This window comes from Aethalodelphis obliquidens, unplaced genomic scaffold, assembly GCF_003676395.1.
Source record: "Aethalodelphis obliquidens isolate GAN/ISIS:26980383/991018 unplaced genomic scaffold, ASM367639v1 scaffold7, whole genome shotgun sequence".
Lineage (NCBI taxonomy): Eukaryota > Metazoa > Chordata > Mammalia > Artiodactyla > Delphinidae > Aethalodelphis > Aethalodelphis obliquidens.
The window spans coordinates 40,518,781-40,543,741 of NW_020837951.1; the positions used below are offsets into that span (position 1 = coordinate 40,518,781).

General features: G+C 41.3%; 1 protein-coding gene across 10 annotated transcripts in view; it reads right to left on the minus strand.

Annotated features, from left to right (window-relative positions):
* Window positions 1-24,961, minus strand: part of TLE4 (TLE family member 4, transcriptional corepressor) — a 155,609-nt gene that overhangs the window by 129,005 nt on the left and 1,643 nt on the right. For all 10 annotated transcript variants that reach the window (XM_027105634.1, XM_027105633.1, XM_027105636.1 and 7 more), the window contains exons 2-4: window positions 24,594-24,691; window positions 23,438-23,501; window positions 22,201-22,245 (exon numbers count right to left, since the gene is read on the minus strand). In XM_027105634.1, the coding sequence (XP_026961435.1) occupies window positions 22,201-22,245; window positions 23,438-23,501; window positions 24,594-24,691 (207 nt within the window). The remainder of the gene's footprint in view (window positions 1-22,200; window positions 22,246-23,437; window positions 23,502-24,593; window positions 24,692-24,961) is intronic.

The following is a 24,961-nucleotide window of genomic DNA, read 5'->3' on the forward strand; positions in this document are numbered from 1 at the left end:
GTCCCCTGCATTGGCAGGCGGACTCTCAACCACTGCGCCACCAGGGAAGCCCTCACCTATGTTTTTGTTTACATGTACTAGCGTAGTGCTTCTCAAACTTTAGTGTGCATACTAATCACTTGGGAATGTGGTTAAAAATCCAGCCTAGAGTGGGGCCTAAGAGTCTACACTTCTAACAAACTCCAAAGTGACACTGGCACTAGGGGTCTGCAGACCAACATTAGGTCTGCAGCAAGGTTACAGAGAATGGAGGCTCAATGAGGGCAGAGAGAGATTTGTCTACACCCCAGTCCTGGTATGTAGAAGACACTCAAAAATATTTGTTGAGTGACCAGAAGAAACTGCAGTCCAGGTTCGGTGGTTGGAATCTCCTAAAATCTTTTGCAAGCATGCTAAAACTGTTTGGGAATAGTTATAGCACTTCAACCATAAAGGAATACCTGTCTAGAAGACCTGCTTATACTGATTTGGTCTGCTTACCTCTCCAACAACATCTTTTCTAGCATTTAGGATGCCATACTGCTCAAAAAGAATAATAAGTAATCACAGTGGGCCACAAAAGGAAATGCAAATCCACTCTGGACAATTCCTGACTGATAAGTAAATGATTAAAGCTTCCATTCTGAAACCATGGCAGGATGTGCGTTTTAAAAGATCATTTGCGAAATGCAAAGGAGATGCCACTCAACCTCCTTCCCAAGATTATTCACCAGACTGTGATCACCTGACACACTGGAATCGGGGTATTTGTGAGAAGGCACACTGGGAGGGCACCTTGTATAGTGAGTCATGATAAATCTCCCCAACGGGATCTCCAGAGTGAATCAGTAATGGCTGAAGAGAAGGTCCTAGCCAGGGACCAGCACCCCTCACAGGTCTCACAGGAAGAGCGATTCCTGACAATTCCAGGTGTAGTGGGTCACAGGGGTTACACACATGAGCTCAAGTGTAGACCAGCTCGGGCATATCAACCCTGCTCAAAACTTGGACATTTAGTGGCAGGCTTGGGGAGCGACAGGCGCAGCCACAGCATGAGGACCCCTAGAGAGAATATGCCACTGGAATCCCTTCCAAACAAGGTCCAGGAATTGCTGCAGCACCACACTCATGGGATCCCATGTATGGATTTAGATACGCGAATCCACTCCCCACAACCCCAGACAAACCTGTGTGAATATGCTCACTGTAAGAGGGTTCTAATAATTAGGAAGGCTTTACTTAGAATATACTACTTCCTTGCCTGTTTCTGTGGAGTTTTTCTGTCATGGGTGCAGTGTATGCCCCACAGAAGTCCACTATCACCTCACTGATTCCTCACCCCAACTCTTTAGTGACTCACACAGGTACGACTCCTATACACTGGGAGAAGCTGCCTGTGACAGGCTGCTTAAGAAATTAAAAAAGAAATCTCATACCACAGACTAAGAGCTCTCTATAATCAGAAAAATAATAGCATTTTCCCTGTCATCAGGCTCACATCTACCTCTGCTTGTTTTCTTCTTTAATACTTCATTAGGCAGTTGAGAACTGTAAAGGCGTGGAGCACTACTGTCATCTGTTTGTGCTCCTGTATTCCTAGTTACTTTTAAAATGTATAGCAAGCTGCTTTTTATTGTGCAGGCAGTTTAAAAATTTTCAATATGTGAACCTTAGGAAAAGCCAAAACCACGAACGTAATACTGCCTTTCCGTCCAGTCAACAAATATTTATCAGGCACCTACTATCTGTCAGGCCTACTTTAGGTGCTGACACAGGGATTGGAGACACAGGAGTGAACAAGACGAATAAGTCCCTGCTGTCATGGAGTTCACACTGTAGGGGTAAGGAGACAGAAACAAACATACACATATATGAAGAGGAATTTCAGATGCTGAAAGGTGCTATGAAAAAGATAAAATGGAGGGTTGAAGAGAAAAGCCTGGGGCAGAGAGGAGATCTGGTTTGAATGAGATGATCAAGGAAAGACGAATAAAGAAGCGATTTAAAAGCTGAAATGTGGCTGGAAGCAGCATCACCCAAAGCAGGTTCTATACCAAGTTCTGCAGATGTCATTAACAAGTATGATATACATAAAGAGCTCCTTGGTCAGATGACCTCGCAGAGCTTAAACAAAGTTAAACACGATTCTTTTCCTGCTGACATCCCACAGCCTCTCAATTGACAATGTAATAAATCTTTGAAAAAGTGTACATAAAAATGCAGTACTAATCAAACTTCTCTGACTATGGAACCCCTTCTTCTCAAAGCTCTTAGAGGAGATTACATTTCATGGGAAACATTGAGCTGGTCAATGGTTTCCAGCCCTGGCTTTACACTAACATTAGTAGTGGATCCTTCCCAAACACCAACGCCCAGGCCTCACCCCAAGCCAATGAACTCATACTCTCCAAGGGTAGAACCCACACGTCAGCATTTTATTTTAAAGCTCCCCAGGTGATTCTAATGTACAGGCAGGATTGAAAGCCATTAAGCTGGAGCACAGGATGCATGCAATGAAAAAACACGAGTGGAAAATAAGGACAGAAAGGGTTCACAGGGGTCGTACTGTGGAAGGTCTTGAATGCCACACTAGAGAGCTCGAACTTTATTTGGAAGGCAGCAAGGACCTATCAAGGACAATTCCTAGGAAAGCTAAGATAAATACCAGACAGGAGGTCAAGACACTCCAGGGCATTTCTGCTCTCCACCCCCTTCTTGCCACTGATTGTACTTGAGTGGCTGTGGAAGGGCAGAAGAGATTTATAACCACAAAACATACCGCAAGAGGAAAGATGGAGGATGAAAGATAATTTCAGAATAGGAACAATATGAATTCCCATAGCATCACAAACGTAGGAAATTCAACAAGACATTTTCAGATATCAGCTCATTCATTCACTCCGACTCTAAGCTAGGAGCTATGGTACAATCAGAGGTAAATGCCGAATTAATCTGGACCCTTTGACGTTTTTATAATCTAGTATAGCGGAAGACTAAATGGAAATAAACACAATAATGGACAGCACGTGGTACCTAGGTGGTACACAGAGGAGCCCGAGCAATGCAAGGAGGAGAGCGGAAGAAACCCCTTCTTGCTGAAGTCATTACAGAGGCTCTGGGGAGACAGCAACATCACGTTAGCCATATTAATTCCACAGTTTTTCAATACTTGTCTCTATACTGCCAGGCACTATGTTACCCTCTGAGAAAAGAGAAGGGGAACAAGACAGGATTTATGGAGCCCATAATCTAACAAATGAGACAGACACTGAAGAAAACAAAGTGCAAGGTATTTTTAAATGCTTAACAGGAGACACTGTTTCCCTGAGTAACTGACGGTGAAGTGAGTATGCTAGACAAAGGAGAGAGCGGCAGGGGAAAGGGCAAGAACATTCCAAAAAAGGATCCGCGTGGGACATTCAGAGTCTAAAAATGGGACAAGTGACAGGGGACAAGATGAGGCTGAATAAGAAGATCCAGAAGAACCCAACGTACTGGGATTATCTCCACCCAGGTTAGGCCAGTTAGGAGACAACCAGATTACTCGTGGTGAGAGTCATCACCATGTCTCACCATGTGGTGGCTAAAGGTACTACTCGTGACCACGATCAGTATCGTCGTCCTCTGCATCCCAGCGTTCATGGATGGTTACCTCTGGGCCAGATATTTCACTTAACTGTAGACCAATTTTAAGAGGATGACTTCTGTCCCCATATTGAAGCCACAGAAGAGTAAACTGGTTAAGCCATTCACCACGATCAGAAAGCTGGAGGAGCAACTGAGAATAGAGTCCAAGAGACCAGAAGACTGACTGGGTGTGGCTAATAAACGAGAGGGAAAGGCAATCATAACCTCCCTCTGGGTTTCTGGCTTGAGAAATCGGGTGGATGCTGCTGGCATTTCCTGAGATAAAAATCTCTGGACCACAAGCAGACTTGTGGGGGAGGATGTCATTTGGGGACATGTTGAGTTTAAGTACTTGTGAGACATTCAAGGGAAAGGAGGACTTGGTTACATGCAATGGTCTCAGAGGAAAGATCCAGGCTGCAGAAAAAAATGGGGACTCATCTACTTAGCAGAGTGGTCAAGATCACCTAGGTAAAGGGTAAAAGAAGAAGAGGAGAGAGACTTGTTGGAAGTACTGGCTAGATTTCCTGGAGTGGAGAAGGGCCCTTGAACAATGACCCAACATAGATAGATACAGAAGTGTACCCAGAGCTCCCATAAGCCCAGATAAGGGAGCAGAGAAGGCAAAGGCCGCAGACACGGCAATCAGCCAGGAGGCCAGCACAGCCATCCCAGCATGACAACAAGGGTCTGATGGGAAGTGATGGGGAGGGCAAGGAAAGGAGACAGGCTGCACAGGGAGAATCAGCGGCATGCTGTGACGTCAATAGATTTGGACAATGAAAGGAAGTAAGGAATCCATGATTCCATCCAACACGTAAAGCTTGGATATGGCACTACCATTCATTAATAAGATAGGGGAGTCACAAGGCTGATTTCAAGGTTTACTTGGGGGGACAGTTATGGAAAGGCAAGGAAAGAATACAGACTTAAGTGGCAGAACATTCTGCAAAGCACACCAGACATTGTGAATGATAAACTGTGCAGTGCCAAATCCCAGGTTAACTCTAATTACTAATCCAGCGGAACCATGACTTTAAAGCAAACCCTAAGTGATTTGGGACTCCATTTCTACAACCATGAAATGGGAAGAATGCTGCTGCCCCACATCTCACTGGCAGAAATATTTATGAGAGTAGACTTATTAATATAATCCCTTAAGGTAAGTAAAGTGGTACAGTTTGGTTTAAGACAGACTGAGATTAGATAGTGCTACAAATTGAGTAGCTGTATTGTTAGGTATCGATTGAAGCTTAGGGCTCTTCCTGTCTCTCAATTAAGAAGACATCCCTCACTAATTTATACTACACGGGGGAAGGGCTGCAGATCTAAAGAGGGGTGGGAGGACAGACTCACCAGCACAGTAATAATAAAGGACAGTGCCTTCCGACTGATGGAAAAGAGGAATGAGGTCAAAGGCCTGGCCCCAGAAATTTTGCTGTTTCTCCAGTTTCGTGCACTGTGACCCAGAAAAGACATTCTCAGTATTTATGTTTCGCTACTGGCAAAGGATCTCTCTTCCTCTTTTCTTGGTAAACAGATACTTGCCCTGGATGCAGTAAATTTTATATACAGTAGTAAAGAGTAAAGAATAGGAGGCTGGGGGCAGAGGAGGAGAGGGAGAGGGGAAGTCAGGCTCAACTTCAAAGCTTCTTGCAATTTAAGGCCACAGGTAACTGTTAAGTGAGACTTACAGAAAACACATTCTTTCTATTAGGAAGATGGTGAAAATGAAAAACAAAACTTCTCTCTAAAGCAAGTTATGAAATTAAGAAGTCAGAAGTACTCAGAAGAATTTAAACGAGTTTTGCATTAACCAAAACACAAAAGGCGCACGTGCCTCTCAGCTTCCTTCTTGTGAGTGTGTCAAACTCCTTGACTTAATATTTTACACACGTCGAACTTGATCTTACCTTTCACCTAACTTGCTTTTACTTTTTTAGTTTGGGGGTTACACTTTCCTTCATTTTATGAACTTCAATTTGTCTATTCCTAATCTATAAAACAACCCTGATAAACCTGTTGATTAAACATTCTAAAGCAGTGCTACTGAAAGCAGTCAGTCCCCAAACTGTTATCCATCAGCAAGATAATGGGCTCATGCCAGAATTAAGTCAACTACTGTTTACTTCAGCTAGATAGGTTTTTTTGGTTGTTGTTCCTCGGTTTTGTTTTTTCAACAATAAAGACATTCCTGATGAAGGGGGCAGTGCATTGATTTATGGTCTGGTACAAGCTCCCCACCATAACGCCCACCATCAGCAAATAGTGCACGGACCTGCCCCAGTCCATGGACCACACTGAGTAGCACTGCTCCAGAGCAACATTCCTACGATACAAACTATAACTTCTCATTGCCTGGTAGTTTAGGTGATAGATATTTTCCTTCAACACAACAGAACTCTCCAACACAGCTCCAATAAGCGGAGCATTCCCTGATCCCCTGCCTGGTTTGTGTAGAGACGCAAGTGTCCACAGTTAACATTTAACTATGTAAGGGGTAGGTGATGGTTTAGAAATCAGTTCTGCAGACACCCCAGCCACAGGGTCTTCCCACAAGATCATGCTGCCTCCTAGTCTGATGCTGTGCAACAACAAACAAAAATAAAATACCACAATTATATACTGTATTCTTATTTCTAAATGACAGGGTTAAAGGAGAGCATGACAAATGTTACAGCTTAAGAATGTTTTCACATCTTTCACAACAAAATATACTCCAAAATTGGAGTTCTCCTTGCTTTAACTTGTTTCTTTTTCTGCGAAGAATGTGCCAACATGAGAAACCAAATTACAACAAGATATACTGCTTCATGATTCTGTTTGCCCATTTACCCAAAATATTGCTCAGGAATTAGAGGACAATATGAGCAGGGCAGCCATGAAGGACGAGAAGAAAGGAGCCAGAATTTGAAAGTATAAGTACCTATCAGACTGGGGGCTCAGTGAGCAGAGAGGGGCAGAAATGAAAAGTGCCCCTCATCTCTCTAGCAATGAAACAACCCCCAAACATCAGCTGGAGCTCAGCCAAGCTACCTAAGCAAGATACCATTAAAATTACTTCCATCTGCTGAACTGTATGCTTGTCTGGAACTTAAGCAAAGAGAGGTTACGCAGAGATACCACACTACCTATCAATCTTGACATCCTAAGTGGAGAGTCTCATTCAAACAGCACACAGACTCCCATGTACTACAACAACTACACCATGGAAATAAAAAATAACAGATTTGGAAGAAATTTTGGAGATTTTGGAGAGTCTCTGGCTCCTTGCTACTAAAAACGTGGTCAGTGGACCAGAAGCATGGGCATCAATGGGGCATCAGAAATGGACAATATCAGGTACCACCCTAGACTTGCAGCAACAATCTGATTTTATCATGATCCCCAGTGATTTGTAGGCACATCAAAGTTTGAGAAGCACTGCTCTGGTTCACTGGTTCTCAACCCAGCTGCACATCAGAATGACCCCTGGAACTTTTAGAAAAATACTGATGCCCAGGCCCCAGGCTGGGGAGCCCAGGACCCAACATCTTATAAAACATACTGATCCAGTCCTATTCCCTTGTTTTATGGATATAGATGAGGAACTGAGACTCAGAAAAGTTAGATGATTTACCAAGATCACAGGAAGTTAGTGGCTGAAATCGGAGTAGATCTAAAAAATACTTAGGATTGTGTTGCCCGTAAAAAAAAGCTGAAGAAACTGTAAAGTCACCAATAAATCAAGCTGATTTTAAAGACCTAAGGTTTCCTTTTGGTATATACTTTTTCATACTTTTAAATGAAACCAAAACATACTTATGTTTATTTTATGTATTACCCCTTGAACCTTGGCCAGTTTTTTTCGATGCTGGGGGTGGCAGGGGCATAATTCTCCATCAGCCACAACACCATTGGTGGAAACAGTGAAGACTCAGCTTTCGGCTTCTGCCTAGGTCACAGTGGCAGGATTGTGACTGACTCTTTTTCTTTCTTTATTTCTAAAATCTCTTTAATGTGAATATACTATTTCTTTAGGAAAAAAAAAAAAAGAAAGAAGAAAGAAAAATAAGGGGAAAAAAGCATTCCGAAACCACCTTTTAAAGATCTCAATTTAACTTAGATCGAAGAGTCCAAAAACAAGGACAATCGCTGTGTTCTAGTAAAAGCGTCCAAAAGTACAGAAGTGATACTTGGCATATCTAAGACAAAAAACTTCTGCCACGGGCTTCCCTGGTGGCACAGTGGTTGAGAGTCCACCTGCCAATGCAGGGGACACGGGTTCGTGCCCCGGTCCGGGAGGATCCCACATGCCGCGGAGCGGCTGGGCCCGTGGGCCATGGCTGCTGAGCCTGCGCATCCGGAGCCTGTGCTCCACAACGGGAGAGGCCACAACAGTGAGAGGCCCGCGTACCACCAAAAAAAAAAACAAAACTTCTGCCACAACTGCTGACCCTTTTGGTGTTGATGTCATTACATTTAAAATGCCCATAAATTAGCACTAGATACATGGGGGTGAGGTGGGAGGTATGGGTGGAGTGAAGGAAATTAAAAGCTGTGGTCAGACTTGAAAAAAATACCCCATAAAGCAACGTATGTTTCTGACAGTTGAAACAGACTGCATGACAGACAGCAAAACCACATTTCCGCATGTTTTTTTTTTTTTTCTGGAATGGATCTGTGGCTTTATGCCACCAAGCAGTATTTTGGTTTACCAAAATGTACTCTATGGCCTTTTTAATTTCATGTTTACTTTACTTAACTTTCCTTACTATCACTGTTGTTCTCACTCAACTACAGCAGCTTAAGACAAGTGTCTTAAAGGAGGAAAAAGTTTAAAATACAGAATATGCCTCACATTAGGAAAAAAAGAAAATTAACCACACACATGTAATTCACATTGACTAAAGCATCCGTTGTAATTTTGGTATATAGCTCATACATAATGGACAATGGGAGTAATTACTGAAATATAGTAGTTTCTCAAGACAATTACAGACTCAGCCTCGCGTTTACATAAAATTTCTCAACACAAAAAGGATAAAGAATCACTGACCTACTCACAGTTTTTGGCCAAATGATAGAAAATAAAAAGCAACAGAAGAAAAGAATGACTGGAGCAGAATTTCCATAGCTGATGAATAATTTAAAGGATTCTGTACCTATTTTTAATGTCAAAAAAAAAAAACGTTAAAAGGAAAAAAGCCAAAATCAAATAATTTGCAAACTCCCACTATTATATCTATATAAAGGTAATGGCAGTAATCAAGCAAAATGATGAAGAAAATCTCTCTCATACACTGACACAAAGGTCAAACACCTTCCTTAAAATGGTAAGTTCCTAAAACCACTGACCACAAAGGGCTGCCTGGCAAAGTCCACTGTGGTCTGGGTATAGAATTAAGGCACAAATACAAATCTTGCTGAAAAAGAATACCTGAAGTTCTTGGTAAGAAAACAGACTTGGCAGGAGATGAAGGGAAGGTGCTGATATGAAGGCAGGGGAGAAGCAACAAACCCCTGTCCTTCCCTCCTCTTCCGTGTATCACTCTTCCTCCTCCCTAGGCACCTCACCCCCTAGCATAATCAAGACCAAGTTTCCCCTCCAAGGTCTCTTTTTCTATTAATGGCACCTTGATTCTGAAAGTCTGCAGAGGTCAATGTTTTAGGCCTTTCTCTGTTCATTTCCACACCCCTCATTCAATGAACTGCGGGGGTCACTTGGGTTCCTCCTTTCCAGTACCTGTCACCTCTTCAACCCAGCCTCTCTCCTTCATGTCCCTCTCCACTCAAATCATTTCAACCACCATTTACTGAACATTTTCTGCCAGGCCCCATGCTACTTGCTGAGAATAGAGCAAATAAACAAAACCGACACAGTCCCTGCCCTACTGTCTTCCCTATGCTTTCCCTCAATAGCCCATGTAACAGAACCAGCATTTAAGGCCTTCCATAATGCTTCCCAAACCCACCACCTCAACCATTCTCTCCTCTACCAACCAACCAAGCTGGAAATGGTAACCACCACCTGAACATGGACAACACTTTCCTGTCTCTGTGCCTTCCACTTGGAATCCTCCCCTTTCCTTTCTTCCTGCCGAAGAGACCTCCTCCTCTGAGGTCCCACTAAAATGTCCCTACATCCTCTGTAACAGGATTCTTAATCACTTCCAAGCCAGAAACACTTCCTCCTCTTCTGCCTATGTCACAAGTGTGCCATCACCACACACTGCCATGTACTATTCACACTGGTCGAAATGCCATTAAAAGATTAGAATCCATGGAGGCAAGAGTTCTACCTCCCCTAACTCCCTAACCCTCAAAGCACCCTGCACAAAGTCTGAGGTCAATTAGCATTTGCTGAATGAACGATTATAAGCCACCATAGCCTTTGCGTTCCATCTGAGGTATCCAACACTGCCAACTCCTAACCATGCAACTCTCCCAGTGAAGGAAGAATAAACAACCTCATGAGGATTCAGTTCTTTTTCAGGTTTAAGTCTTTAGGTTATAATCTTAATCTCTGTAGGTCTAGTTCTAAATATTCAATTTGAGAAGCTAAAAATTTCAATTTAGAAAGTTTATTTTTTGCACGAGCTTCAAACAAACAAACAAAAACGACAAATGCATGCCCCCAAACTGTGAAATCAACTATCAAAGATGAGTGGAATTTATAAATCTTGGGAAGTTGGCATGAATACCATCTCACAATACAAATCCAACAAAGATCTTACCAAATTTTTTTCTATATACGTCCTAAACTGATGCAAAATATCCTAAATTCTTGCTTAGATTTTAAGAAAATCCTATTGGCTATGCTTAGATCTCATTAAAGTATGTCCTAACAATGGGTCTCCTTCTTAAGGTCAGCCATATCAAGCACTTGCAAGTGAGCTGCCGTTTAAAAAGGTTGTTGTACATAAATGTACTATGTGTGGCCCAGTCTCCCAGATCTGAAACCTCAAAAATGTAAACAATTTTTTTAAAAAATTTTGAAGGCTTACAAGGAAGTAGAGCTGTCATCTCCACATTCCTGGAACCTACATAAAGGAGAAAGTTTAAGGACACTCTGGAATAGTGCAGGACACAATTTTTCCATTAAAAAGCCCAAACATACACTCTGTCTTCCCCAACTTGGCCAAAAATTGCTTAAGCAAGTAACTGTGGAAATGACACCATGTTTTTTATTGGCCACTTTAGGTGAACTATAATATTTTTTGAGGTTAACCAAGGTAGACATACTTAGAGGTAATAAGCCAAACTCCCAAACAGTTCGACATGCTCCCCCAAATCAAAAGCCTTTAGAACAGTCACCCGCCTTCATAGCACGGCACAATGGAATATGCGAAGGGAAAAATTAAGCCCCAATAAAACATGTTCATTGAACAGTGCCCAAATATTCAAAAATATAATAAACCCATGTGAGTAGACTCCCAGGCTACTTAGAAAACTCAAGACTCCATTTTGTTTATCACAATGTGGTCAGGACTAGACAAACTCAAGCACAATGCACTTTGACCCAATCAAGAAGCTAAGTGAAAGAGCAGAAGGACTATTTGGTAGCAAGATCTGCCTTGATTTTTCAGCTGGGGTAGATCAGGCCAAGGTGTTATGCTGAATTCTCAGGTGGCCCAGTCTATCCTATCTTGGTAATAACCCAACAGGTATCCCAGAGAATGGCTGAAATACTGGGACTGTTCAGCATGGACAAAGGAAGGCTAATGAAGGACAACACTTTTGAAAAACTGTTACCTAGAAAGGAGCTAAGAAGTAAGAGTGGGACTTTCCTGGCAGTCCAGTGGTTAAGACTTCGCCCTTCCAATGCAGGGGATTCAGGTTCAATCCCTGGTCAGGGAGCTAAGATCCCACATGCCTCACCGCCAAAAAGCCAAGACAGAGAACAGAAGCAGTACTGTAACAAATTCAAGAAAAACTTTTAAAATGGTCCACATCAAAAAAACTTAAAAAAAAAAAAGAATTAAGACTAATTCTCGGACCCTCAATGGGTAGCCAAGACAAATGGGCCTCACTTAAAACAAGAAATTTCCAATGAAAAAGATGATTACAGAAGACCATGTAACACCCTCATTCTGAACCTGAAATAAGAACCCACCACCACCAACAACCCTACTTTGCTAATCATCATGAGAACAGCATAAGAAAACGTGAAAATACAAGTATGGTTTGACAGGTTCTCTCGAAATTATGTAATTAACTAGAGAAGCCAGACAAGGCTGACGCTTGGCCGCTACCCATTAGAATGCCAGTAGCACCTCTGAGCTGTGACAACCACAGATATCTGCAGATGCTGTCAAATGTCCTTGGGAGAAAGGAACTGCCCTGTCTGACACCACTGCTCTAGAGAAATAGTTCCCAAACTCCTCCATTTGGGTCCAGGTTTCCTCACTGGATCAGTGAGTGCTATGAACTCTCTTCTCCCACAGAAGAAGGCATACAATTTTGTATAGAAGTTCAAGGACTTTGTGGATACTTTAAAACCCAGCCAAGGACCCCCCATCTGGACCTCCATTCATCTGGAGATGAATCCAATCCTAAATTTTAAAACTGCCCAACTGCCAGCTCAAGGGCCTGTGGCAGAACTGCAATGAGAACTCCTAACCTCGAACTGCCTACCGAGGCCATCGTTACTCTCCCTAAGAGTCCTGCCTAAGAGCTCAGAAACAAAGCTTATATACTGGTGGTTGACACTCTACTATAGGAAATGCAGTGCAATGAAAAATTAAACCATCCCTTCAGTTGCTCCAGCGTTTCCTCTGTTAAGTTCCAAAGACTGTTTCAGATGCCAGAAATACAGGAGTAACACAACACATTCTTCTTTTGGAGCTTATATCTTAGCGATGGATCTCTACTACGATCTCTACTATGATCTCTACTGAGCTCTACTATGTCCTTGATTCATCAAAGGTCAAGATTATACATTTCCCCCTTCTTTTATTTAATTACAGTTAACTTATTATAAACCAAGCTGAAAAGTCCAAACCTTCTCTAAGTAAAGGACAATGTGAGAAACCCAAGGACTTAAGATCTCGAGTTCATTGTAAGCCAGTTTACAGGCCTGCAGTGTCATCAGGGTAAACCTCAGCTAAAGAAACTGACATCGGCACTGGATTCTGGAAGGATAACTAATCCCAGGAGCTAATTACACAACAGGTAATAAACTACTACATATACACCCACCTCTTAACACTTCGGGAGAAAATTACTGGATCACATTATAATTCGTGTTATTTCTGAAGTTGTACGATTAAATTTTCTAACACTATACATGCCAAATGAAAAGCACAAAAGCTAATCACTTTAAAGCAGCACTGGAATTATATTATATACATATAAAATACATACAATTTTTGGGAATTCCCTGGTGGTCCAGTGGTTGGGACTCAGCTTTCACTACCGGGGCCAGGTTCTATCCCTAGTCAGGGAACTAAGATGCCGACAACCGCGGCGTGAACAAAAACAAACAAACAAAAACCTCTGAAAACAGGTGTTAAAAGGGACTTTCTGAGACTAAAAAGAAGTCTCACTTCTGTTCATTGGGTCATAGAAAATAACCAAAACCAAATGGTCATTTTAGACCAAAGGAACTAAAAGAGATCTCAGTGTTCACTTACACTCCAATTTTAAGCTGAGAAAAGTACAGTCCTAAGAAGTTAAGGTACTCAGCAATAACACACAACTGGTTACTGGCAAGGTCGGAACTAGAATCTGAATCTCCTGACTCAGTCAAGTACTTTGGGGGAAGCAGCAGAGCATTTGAAATGTCTGGAGAATTGACAGAAACATCTATCACACCAGTGATCTGAAACTGAGCCAAACCCAGGATCTATTTTACTGGTTGGCTGATCTCAAGAACTTATTTAATTTCTATGTGTCTCAGCCTCCTCATATACAAAATGGAAATAATAATATACAGTAATAACCTCATAAGGTTATTGTAAGAATAAAATATTATCTGCACAGCAAGCTCTCTAAAATCACTTACTGTTACGATTACTACTCTTGTAACGACACGGTACCATGTCCACCAATAAAAAACTAAGATATATTCAAAGTTCCTTGTCCCTTGAAAAGAAACAGAAGCCTGCATCTTTACTGATTTGGAAAGAAGTTAGCTAAACACACCACGGTATGGCTAAGATCAATATCTCCCCACACTCACTCAAACCACATGTACACAGACCTATTAATAGTAAAAGAATTCTTCAGATACACAGTGACAGTGATAGAGTGATGTCTAAACTGAATTTTAAATTCAGTTAGGAAAGATTCATGTTTTCATCTTTAAGAAGGCAAATTCCACATGCTAGAACACATATATTCTACTTAAACTAGCCTAACTCACTCCTGAAAAGCAAACCGAGCTCAGTTGCTTTTACTTTGTCTTTCCACTTGTCATTTTTCCACAAATTTAACAAGTAGGCACCACAGGCCTAACGAGGCTTGGAAGCTCAGCGTTTGTTATCCTACAACCACAATATGCCCTTAAAAATATTAAATCGCGTGTATTCTTGGCTAGCTCGATCTGAATGCAGGGATTCCCTCACTCACCAAATATTTCATGACCACCTACTGTGTGACAGGCAGTTCTCAGCACTGGGGACACAGCAGAGAACAATAAACACCCCTGTTCCCACGGAGCCTTACCTTCTAGTGGGAGAGAGCAGACTGGCAAGAAACAAGTTCACATCTAGTGTTTGCACAGTATACTTTAGGAATGCAAAAACAGCCAGTTTCATTAAGCGCTCTGCTCAAAGTGGACCCAGACTCTGTATTTTAATTTGTGATCCCAAGCCTCCCTTTCGGCGGGGCCTGGACTCTGGGCGGATAGCAGGGAGGAGAGGGAGGCTCTGTGCTCGCACACAAACACACAGATCAGGTCTCTAGCTAGAGTGACACTCTAACACTTCTTGGATGGACGGGCCGGTAGCGTCTCCATCGTCTCGTGTTGCATGCAGCCGAGGACATCCCAGAAACAGGCGCACTATTTGCTGATTGGAAACAGCGCGGTCAGTGAAGGGAGCCCTGGAAGTGAAGTCAAGAAACCTACTGTTTCCTTTTCTGCCAGCATCTCTCGCTGTGCCACCTCGGGTGTCCGCTGACCCGCGTGAACCCTGGTCTCCCCGCCCGCAGGCTGATCCTCCTGTACCGTGACACTGGGCTAGTCTCTTAAGCCCTTAAGCCTCGGTGTCATCTGTTCAAGGAGGGCAGTGGAATGACAGTGCTTGGCAAACTGTCGGGTACTCCACTGACAGAAGCTATTTAAATAAATACATGGATCCAAGCTTGCTACTTGCTTTACAGGAACATCAGAAAGATTAAGGAGAACATATAAAGCGCCTTAAGCTCTCTGTAAAGAAAGGGTGTTACAGGGTACTAGTGCTCATAATTTCTACAATTCTTTCCAGTTATATTTCCTTGCATTTTCAAATTCTTTAACCAAAATAACCCACAGACCTTCAGAAGCAGAATACATATGTAGAAAATAAGAACAGAATCCTAATTAGAATAATAACAATTCAGTGAAATAAGCTTGCTAGGAAATCAGAAAGTCAATATCCATCTTCCTTGCCTCAGCCTCTCATGCCTAAGCTGCCGGGGCTGAGACGCAGCGGGCTGGCCAGGTTTTATGTGGAGCCCAGTAGAGCAGCCAGCCTTTCTCTCCATCCATCACAGAAACTCCCTCCACAATACAACCGTGAAGTATTTGTGGGCAAAATCCTCAAAAATGATGACAAAGTGACCCATGCACCAGAGGACCTCAGAGGTGTCTGGGGGTCTTTTTCTTCCGCTTCTTTGACAAACCAGCTACGAAAACCCACACCTTCCCTTTGTCCCCCTGGACGGAGTACTGTCACACACGGCAGCTCTCTGAGGAAAGGTGGGCTCAGTGGTAGAGAAACCAGCAAAAGCTTGGCATAAATGCTGGGTCAAGGCCAACGAAAACAGAGAGGGCATACAGATTTGTGTTGATGAATGCCAGCCAAATACCTCTTTACAGATAGAAAGCAGCTACCACTGACAGCTGTTGCTAAGGCAGAGTCAAAACGACTCTAATTTTCACTTCTGACTAAAACTTCTCAGGCCCGTCCCCCTTAGAGTGAGTAATTTGGTGAGCTCTGTTTGCAGTGAACTTCCTCTGAACAAGTCAAGTCCTAAGTCTCGCAACCCATCATTATCAGTATAAATACTCAGTTGCCCACACCTACACGTGCTGCCTCCAGCTTTTCTCCCACAGCCCAGCTCACAAAACTGATCCTAACTTAGCCACAGGACCACTGGATCCGCCACCGCAGCTAAAGAGCTAGAGTTTTTTAAGAGGAGGTATGGGGAGGGATCAAGGGAAAATACCTTCTAAAAATCACATCCCTTTCACCGGCTCTGCAGTGTCATGTCAAATAAAAATGTTTTCACTAAAAACAAACACAAATTACTTCTCAATACACATTTGAAACACTTAATTCCCAAATGACTTTATCTATTCTATAGTACAAAAAGAAAAAGAAAAAAAAAAAAAGAAGTAAAATTCTAGGAAAGACAAAACGAAGAATGTGAGAACAATGGGCCAGTGCCTGCACTATCTCGGCTTCACCGAGGCTGGAACTGCACCTAAAAAGATGCATCTTACCCCTCAGTCCACTAGGCCAACCCGGCTCAAAATGATATTATTCAGGATACAAAGAATTTTGCCCAGCAAATAAAATAAGCTAAACAAAAATAAGCAATATCCAGTAGGGATTAAGGGGCAGTGAGAAAGGAAATATCCCTTTGTTTGAATGCTGCAAAGAAAGCCTTTTAACAGTATAAGCAAAACATTTGCCTTCATTTAAAAGTTTGAGTTGTGTGCAATTTCCTGCATCTAAGAACCTCTTTCTGAACTACAAAGAGGCCACAAAACATCACATTTTCCCCTCCCAACTTCCCCCTTCAAAAACCCACAAGACGGTGATTAACAAACAGCCCGTTGTCTTCAGGCACAGTTTTAAAAGCCACAAGGAAAAGATAAAAGTTAAATGGAAAAGCAAGTTTGTAAACAAATGAGAAATAGGTTACCCAGGGAGGAAGTAAACTCATCTTGATAAACAAGCAGCTCTCCTCGCCCCATTTGTGGGAGACTCCAAGTGAAAGCGACCCTCGCCCTCTTGCCCACTGACAGTAGTATGGATAGAGAGTCCTGGGCCAAGCCTTCTGGCCCTGACTCTAGGCAGAGCTGCAGGGGTCTGGGTATAAGCCTGAAGTTCAGTGGCTCAAGGACAAACCCAAGCACTAGCCCAGCCTCCCAGGGGCTCTCCACTCCAGAAATGAGCTGGGGCCTGAATCTCCAACCCAGGGCAGACCCATCTCCCAGCAAACACCCTCCCAGGCAAATTCATCTGTCCACTACCTAATAACTGTATCACCTTGCGCAGATCTGATTCTGTTTAATCATCCTTTGATGGGACATAATCCCTTTCTTAGGATCTTTGTGAGAATTAAAGAATGTTGGCAATGGGCCCAGATCAGTGGTAAGCACAACCCAGATATGTAATAAACATTTACGTCCACTGAAAGGAAATTCCAATTCCACTCAACAAACACTGCTTCAGGTGAAAAATCTTCAGGTATTCTACAAAACCTCAGAAAGAAAATTAAGAACCCAACATGCGAGAAGAGAAAAAGGGGAAACCCACGTGATCCAGAAAATGCTCCTAATTATGCACATGCCCTGACAGGTTAAACTTCCTCCTCCAGATCCGCTTCTCCTGAAGGTCCTGTGACATGTAAAATGACAGCTCCGTGGGTCCCGCCCAAGCCACTGCCCCTTGGTATCAACTGTCCTAATGCTAGAACCTCTGTTTTGGAAAAAAATTAATTAAAATCTACATATATCTAGACTTACAAAATAGGACTTAAGTTGGCCCTCATCCCAAAATGTTCAAATCAGAGAGGCAGGGGAAAATTTACCACCAATAACCTCCATTTGGTTAATTACAGAATACTACTGAAGGATAAGTAATCTTAAATTAGAAAGGGTGGCTTTAAACCTTAATGAAAAACAAATAAAAACACAACCCCCTCCCCATGCTCTAATTGTATCTGGAGTTTTTTGCACAATCATCAAGATTTCACTTGTAATCTCTCTTTGAGAATTTCCAGTCCAGCAGTGTCCACCACCGTTCAGCCCCTCTAGATTATTATTTCCTAATTTTATACAACAAAAGAAAGTTCTGTCAGCAAAATTTTCACTGGTTTATTAGTTACTTTCAGCTAGAACTTCCCACCTTCGATAATTCACTTTCATCATCACACAAGAGTTCAATCACATCCATTCCTGAAAAAAATAGTCACTGCCTAAGAATACAAGTCACCTTTTTGCCTATCTTCTCAAACACCTACTCCTACATCTACTCCTCCATAGCCAAGCATATACCATCTAAGACAAGAGATGTCTAAGAAATTAGTAATGCTCCAAAAAAAAGTTTTCTTATGGGAAATCTGGTCTAAACACAACTCTAAACAAATTGACTTCCGCTGCAAGCACTGTCCCCAAATAAATTTACTGCACCCTAGAATCAAGTACACTCAAGGCTGGAATGCCATGCCAGTCATATATTACTTCAACCTCAATAAATCTCTTTTTACTCTCCAAATCCTCGGCTGCTTTCTGAAATAGTTCACCAACCTAATTAACAACAGCTTCCTCTGCAACTGTGGCCTTGATTTCACTTATTTACACATTAACTGGAGCCTCCTTTTGGCCAATCCAGTCTATTCTCTGTACCATGCCGAGCCTTTTATCTGCCCTGGACAGCATTTTCTCCAGCAGATGAAGTAGATGCCGATTGATTTGCTGTCGAGCATGGTAAATTAATAGCAACAAATTGCTGAGGGCCCCTCTCGCTGCTCCACCATGCTTCGGCAGTTTTGCTTTATTTGCTCCATGATGGGCAGCAGTCGGCCTCTTCAAGTCAATTTCTTCTTAACAACCTGCAATACTTTTCAATGGTGAAAATAGAGCTGTTCCTTGTAAGTCAGAAATCAATATCCTATTGCCCTTAGAAAATGCTAAACAAGCAGTATTGGCAATCCACTTGGTACTAGAGGGTATCAGATATAATGCAAATCCATACTGCTTCCCTCCCTGTAGTTATTACAGTTTGCTAAAAGGTTCCTAATGTCATTTATCATCATTTACCATCGACCAGAGAGGCTATGATTATGATATCCTGTCAGTTGGCAAGGCCCTTTCATTTCTATTCAATTAATATTTTAGCAGCACTTAAATGGTTGTGGCCCAAGTCTCATAATAAAATTTACATGGCTTGTAGTGAAACAGGAGTTCTCTTGCTCTGAGTTGAAAAAAAATAATAATTGTATACGTACACTTATAGGTCGAATTTGCATACCCATTGTTCCTAATCTACAACCAATATTCGCTTTTTAAAGTGGTAACTGCCGCTGCCAGATTAAATCAAATTAAATCAGGGCAGTCTTCTTTAATTACAGCATTACGAGTGAAGGATGGGAACAAGCAGCACTTAGCGATGTTATCAACTGCATGCATCACCCTGCTCTGCCCACGGTCACTGACCCATTTAGAAGCCACACTATAGTTATAAAGAACAATCAGCAGAGGGGAAAAAAAAAAAGTAACAACTAAACCACGGGCCACCTGTCCCATCCAAAACAAAAAACAAAAAAACCCAACTTAGATGGAAATCCTTAAGGAATAAAGGTCAATGTTCTTTCATTTTAAAAAATCCCATTATGAAGATATCACAATGAAACGCGTGCCATTTCTAACCATGTCCCATTTGTCATCTTCACTTTCATGCTAGAACTTAAGACAGTGGCAAAGCATTAATTCACTTTATAGTCTAGAACACTCCACTTTAACCTTTCTGGGTTTTTCCCCAGCTTTATCTGCTCAGCTCTATCGATCCTACTAAAGATTATCAGAAATTATATTCATATTTTATGCTCTAATTCCATGTCATGTCACTGAGTTCCCCTTTAAAAAAAATCAACTAATTCTACCAGACTAATGCTATTTACTCAGTTACCAAAATTTAAATTAATTATGTTCTCAAACATAATTGTTAAAAATTGGCAACATTATGCAGGCTTAATTAAGATTAAATCCAATTTACTGAATGTACTTTAATTGGTACTAATTACATTAGCTTTCATTTCAGAATGACAAATTCCCCATAGGTTTCACTTTATAGTCCTCTAACAGAACCAGCACAGGGTGACTGACAACGAGTATCATACAGAAAGGGGAGGGACCAGCCTGCCTGTCACTGCTCTGTGCTTCTGTCCTTTTATCAATTTGCTAAGTCACAGAGTCATGACTCCATCACAGCCATCATTTTCTGTTCCAATGAAAAATTTCTCTAAAAATAAATACTCTGTGGCAGGCAGCAGCCAAGAACAGAAGCATTAACCAAAAAATACACAAAGGTTTCAAATATCAGGGCCACCAATTACTAGGGTACTTCCAAGGACTCCGGGGACTCCTACTCTTGAACCCTTCAGAGACACAAATCTAATAAGTGAATAAGCCTAACCTGATCTTGAGAACTAGGCCCAATTATGCCGCAGGGCAACTTCCCTGCATTATTGCTGCTTTCCATTATGAGGGTATCCAGCAAGTGCATCTGGAAGAGAGGCCAAGAGGAACCAAGGCTGTCTGCCTAGGAAAACAAATAAAGACAGATATGCCTCTGTGCTTAAGGGGGGAAAGAAAGAAAATATAATAAGTAGGTGGTTTGCAGGGCTGTCTGTATTTCATAATGTGATAAACTGCCCTCAGGATTCTTGATATGATTGAATTTAAAAGCAAGAGAAAAAAAGGGAAAATGTACTCCATTCTCAATTTCAAATGGATGGCATTTGAGGCCAGCTGGACAAGAAGATGACAGAATTACAGAAGTATAAAATGTGTAAAATTAAGGGATATCACATACCGTCCCCTGCCCCCTAAAAGAAATACATACAAGCTCTGTGTCTCTGAGAACTGTAAACAGTATAAGGAGATCTGAAAACTAAGTGGTTATGGTTAAATAATAAGATACAGGAGAAGAAATAAAGGGACATTAATCATCTGGTCCAATCTTTAAAAAGACACTAATTAGTATTGGGTGGTGGATGAAGACAAAAAAAAAAAAAAAGACATGTACAAGATCCAGACCTAAAATGACATATATTGAGGATAATTAACAAACAATATCTCTCATGTAACTTATTCCTATAAGGTAGAACTAAGGGGAGCCCATCCATAAGTTTGATGGATTTTGTTTAAGCAGGAGGTATTTACATTACTTATCTAAACAGAAATGGCAAGGATGCCAAAATAAGAATTTTAACATGCGGCCAATGATACTATAATGTTAATACTGACATAACCAAATAGCACATGAAGTAAAAAAAAGTATCTGAAATAAAGTCCTCAGTGTGACGACTCCTTTTTTTTGTTTTTCCAACTTTTTGTTTTCAAATACTGTCTGATTGCTTTTACTATCTAACTGTCATCTTTTAAAGATCTGAGTATGTTTCAGGTATGTGATAATTAACCATATCCAAAAAGGAATCCATAAGTAGTAAGAGCCTAATAATATGTGATCATTTCATATTTTTTAAACTTAGAAGGTAATGACATCCACCATGAGTATAAATAAGAGATGAAAAGCACTAAGTTTTCCGTCATCTTTTCCCAGCAGGTAAACACATAAACACAACTATTCTGAAATGGTTGATAAGACAGATCTGAAGCACTTTCACTAGATGACTAAAAATAAATGCCTCCTAGAGGGATTATTATTGCCAAACAATATTTATACATATATGCTATTTTTCCTTCTAGGAAACTTAAACCAAACCATTTTATTCAGTCTCCTGCAAAAAAAAGTCTGGTTCAGTCATACCTCTCAACGCTTTCTGACTAATCATTATCTTTTTTCTTTCTTTTTTCTTCCTTTGGGCTGAACTAACTGCTAGATTTCAAGACCCAAGACCCAGTGTTGAACCTTATCACATCCTCCTATCAGGCTCATGTATTCTGTACAAATTCTGGAAAGAACAGTTACAGTTCCTGGTAAAACCCAAGTAAGTAGCCTCAGGGGACCAGTACAAGGAATTTACATCAATTTCTTTTGTAGCTCCACAGATTTCATTTTGATCCTCCCAGCTCACCCTCTATCCATTCTTTCACACCAATCCAAGGAAAACTCCACACAATTTACAATTTTACTTCTTAATATTTTCCAAAAAAAGCTTTCATAAGACAAGTTTGCAATGCCCAAAATACATAAATTCTTTCAAAAGAAAAAAACATATTTTAAAACTTTAGCATCCTGCTTTTGAAAGTGTACAAAGTTTAATATGCATTCACTTTATATCACATTCTTAAATGATTAAAATGAGGATAATATGCAAAAAAGATGGGGAACCACACCTGAAAATATAGCATTCTCTCCAGTACATGGTCTTGTAAAATACAGGTAGCCACAAAAAAATGTGCAGAATAAAACTGCAAAACATACAATTTCCTTTCTAAAGTGCACAGAATTACTGTCTGTCATTTAAAATGCTTATAAAGAAATGATAGCTTACCTGCTTGTGCATTTCTATATTCAATCCATAGGACATCTCATAATACTGTCAAAGAAAGAAAAGCAATTAATCTCATGCTTTTCATCAATTTCCCTAGTTTGTTCAAAGAGTCCCCAAGCAAACCTAAAAGCCTCACCTAAACCAAAATATCCGTCCTATTAATGTTGCTACATCAGGAAGAACACTCTACCGCTATCTTTAGCCTAATAAACTAGAAGCCACCTTAACACACAGAATCTAAGACAATAACTCACAAAACTAAGAAAATCAAGTTCAAACATAGCATTCTTAACATCTCCAGTGGTCTTTATACAACACAAGCAGATGACTCATGAAGGTCTGATGAAAATTTGGTACCCTATGGACTCCAACTCCTAGGCACAGCAGGCAAATAAATAACAAAAACAATGTGTCTCATACAAATGCTGACGCTTTGACAAGAACTGTTCAAAAAGGTGATGCTACTTCAGAGTTCCGTTTCTCATTTTTAGCATACTGTTCACGTTCATACATTCAAAGAAAAAAGGCTTGATAGGAAATGAATGAGTTACTCTGGAGCCTTTATGAACAAACATAAGAATACACTTGGTAATACTTCTGAAAAAGCAGATCTGAATGTTTTAAACATATAGTATAACTGGCATTACAGAAATTCTGGCAGAACAAATCAGTTATACAGGAGACTACAACACTCCTCAAACCAATGTAACACTATAGAAATTGAAAACACACAAATACACACACTAGGAACACACAGAGCGGCAGGAGGAGGAGGGAGGGAAAATTTGAAAAGATGTCTGGTGTCTTTTCTTACCCATTATTCTTTAAAAGAAATAAAATACATTAAAATTTTAACAGTTTACTGAAAAATTATCTGGTTAAAATTGTTTGCAGCAAGAGCAATAAAACAACAAAGAAAACCACCAACACAAAAACATTTTGCCTGTGACTAAACAAAATGTCAATCAGGTTGTTGTTTTTTCAATCTGTAAAAACAAAGCACAGAAAATTATACCCCATGCAGCTAAAGTTTTTGAAAATTCAAATCAAAGCTGGTTGTCAGAGGCAAGTTATAACATCCTGGAATTACAGGTTGCTAATGGGCACATTCTCACAACTTTAACTGCACTAGCACCGTGACTGTGCTCTATCCTGCAGCCAGTAGCAATCTGAACGTATTCTTGCTTTGGTAGCCCAAACTAATAGGCACTTTGAATCTGTGATACAGTTTTCTTACCATCACATAATGCCGCTGCATCTCTGTCTTCTCACTGGCAAGTTTCTCACATTCCAGCTTCAGGCTGTTCAAGAAATAAGGAAATCTAAGTACAACGCAGATCTTGACTTACATCTTTCAAATACACACTCCCTCCTCTAAATCATCACCTACAAAACGCCAAATCAACTATCTTAAATACCACCCTCATTACTGAAAAACAGGCAGGAGAGAAAAGTGTGAGTGGAACCAGCCTGGGCTTGCCCTTTCAACAAGAATCAAATGTGTGGGTTTTGTTTGTTTTAAGAAAAAACCCTCTAGCCAATTTAACTCCATAATCTCATCCAGAAATGAATATTCACTAAATTCACTTAAGAACGAGGAAATAAATATCAGTAATGCCTATATTTCCAAACACTAATAAGTCCCCCAAACTGTCACAAGGGAGTTTTTTTCTTTAATGTTCCACGAAGAGATTAATAAAAATATGAATCAAGCATGTCTTGTGAACGATGTCTTATTTTTTTCCCTGCAAAACACAGAGACAAGTTGAATACCACCACCCAGGGGCAAGGCGTGAATGGGGTTCAGTGCCTTGTTTTGGTTCCAGCATTTATGAAGTAAGAATTACACGTCATTGAAAATCCAGCGAAAGAAAAATATTTCAAAGGCACTCTAAGGTCTAATGATTGTCTCTTAAGACGAAAAAATCTTTTCAGCATATAAGTAATGAAATCGCCTACTTGGCGACTTCCCACGGTTCTGGGCTCTCGGTATTTCAGCGGAAGGGCAGAAAGAAATAAGAAGGAATCAAGCCCGCTGTAATTAATAAAGAACCAAGGAAGTCAAAAGGCCCCAGAACCTTCCCAACCTTCCATTCTCCTGGCCCCAATAAATCAATATCGAAAGTTTGGCCTCAGCGTTTTCCAAGTCTCCCCAGTTTCGATTGCTCGGCCTTTTTTTTTTTTAATTTACAGGAAAAGGACGAAACGCTTAATTTCTTTACACCTGCCTGAAGAAAAGAGGCCTTGACTTGCCTTTTCTGCCCACAAGGAAAGACGATAATACCTTTGTGGTGGCCAAAAAAAAAAAAAAAAAGGAGGGGGGCTGTGTGTGTATGTGGGGGGAAGACAAGAGCTAAGCAAATAGGAGGATCAGCTAAAGTCAATATCGTTACCTGTGGTATTGAGCCTGTAAAAACTGAAACTCTTCCTTAATCCGATCACAGGACTCGGAAATTGTAAATTTAAAGGGTTGAGCAGGCTGATGCGGTGCCTAAAGAACAACAATAAAATATTTGATTAGCCCACAGCACAAGCGAGGCGGAGAGATGTAGAGAAAACCACGCGGCGCTGGGGGAGGAGGAGGGGGGTCATGGCGCAGGCAGATTAAAACTCTCCTCCCGCCCCCTCCCCCGGCCGCACAGCCCGGCGGAAGCCGCTTGCGGGCTAGCCCCGGGCCCCCGCGTCCCCGTGCCCCCCCCCGGACCCCGCAAGTTCGAGACCCCGCTCCCCTCCCACGTCAACGGCGGGCGCCCAGGAGCCG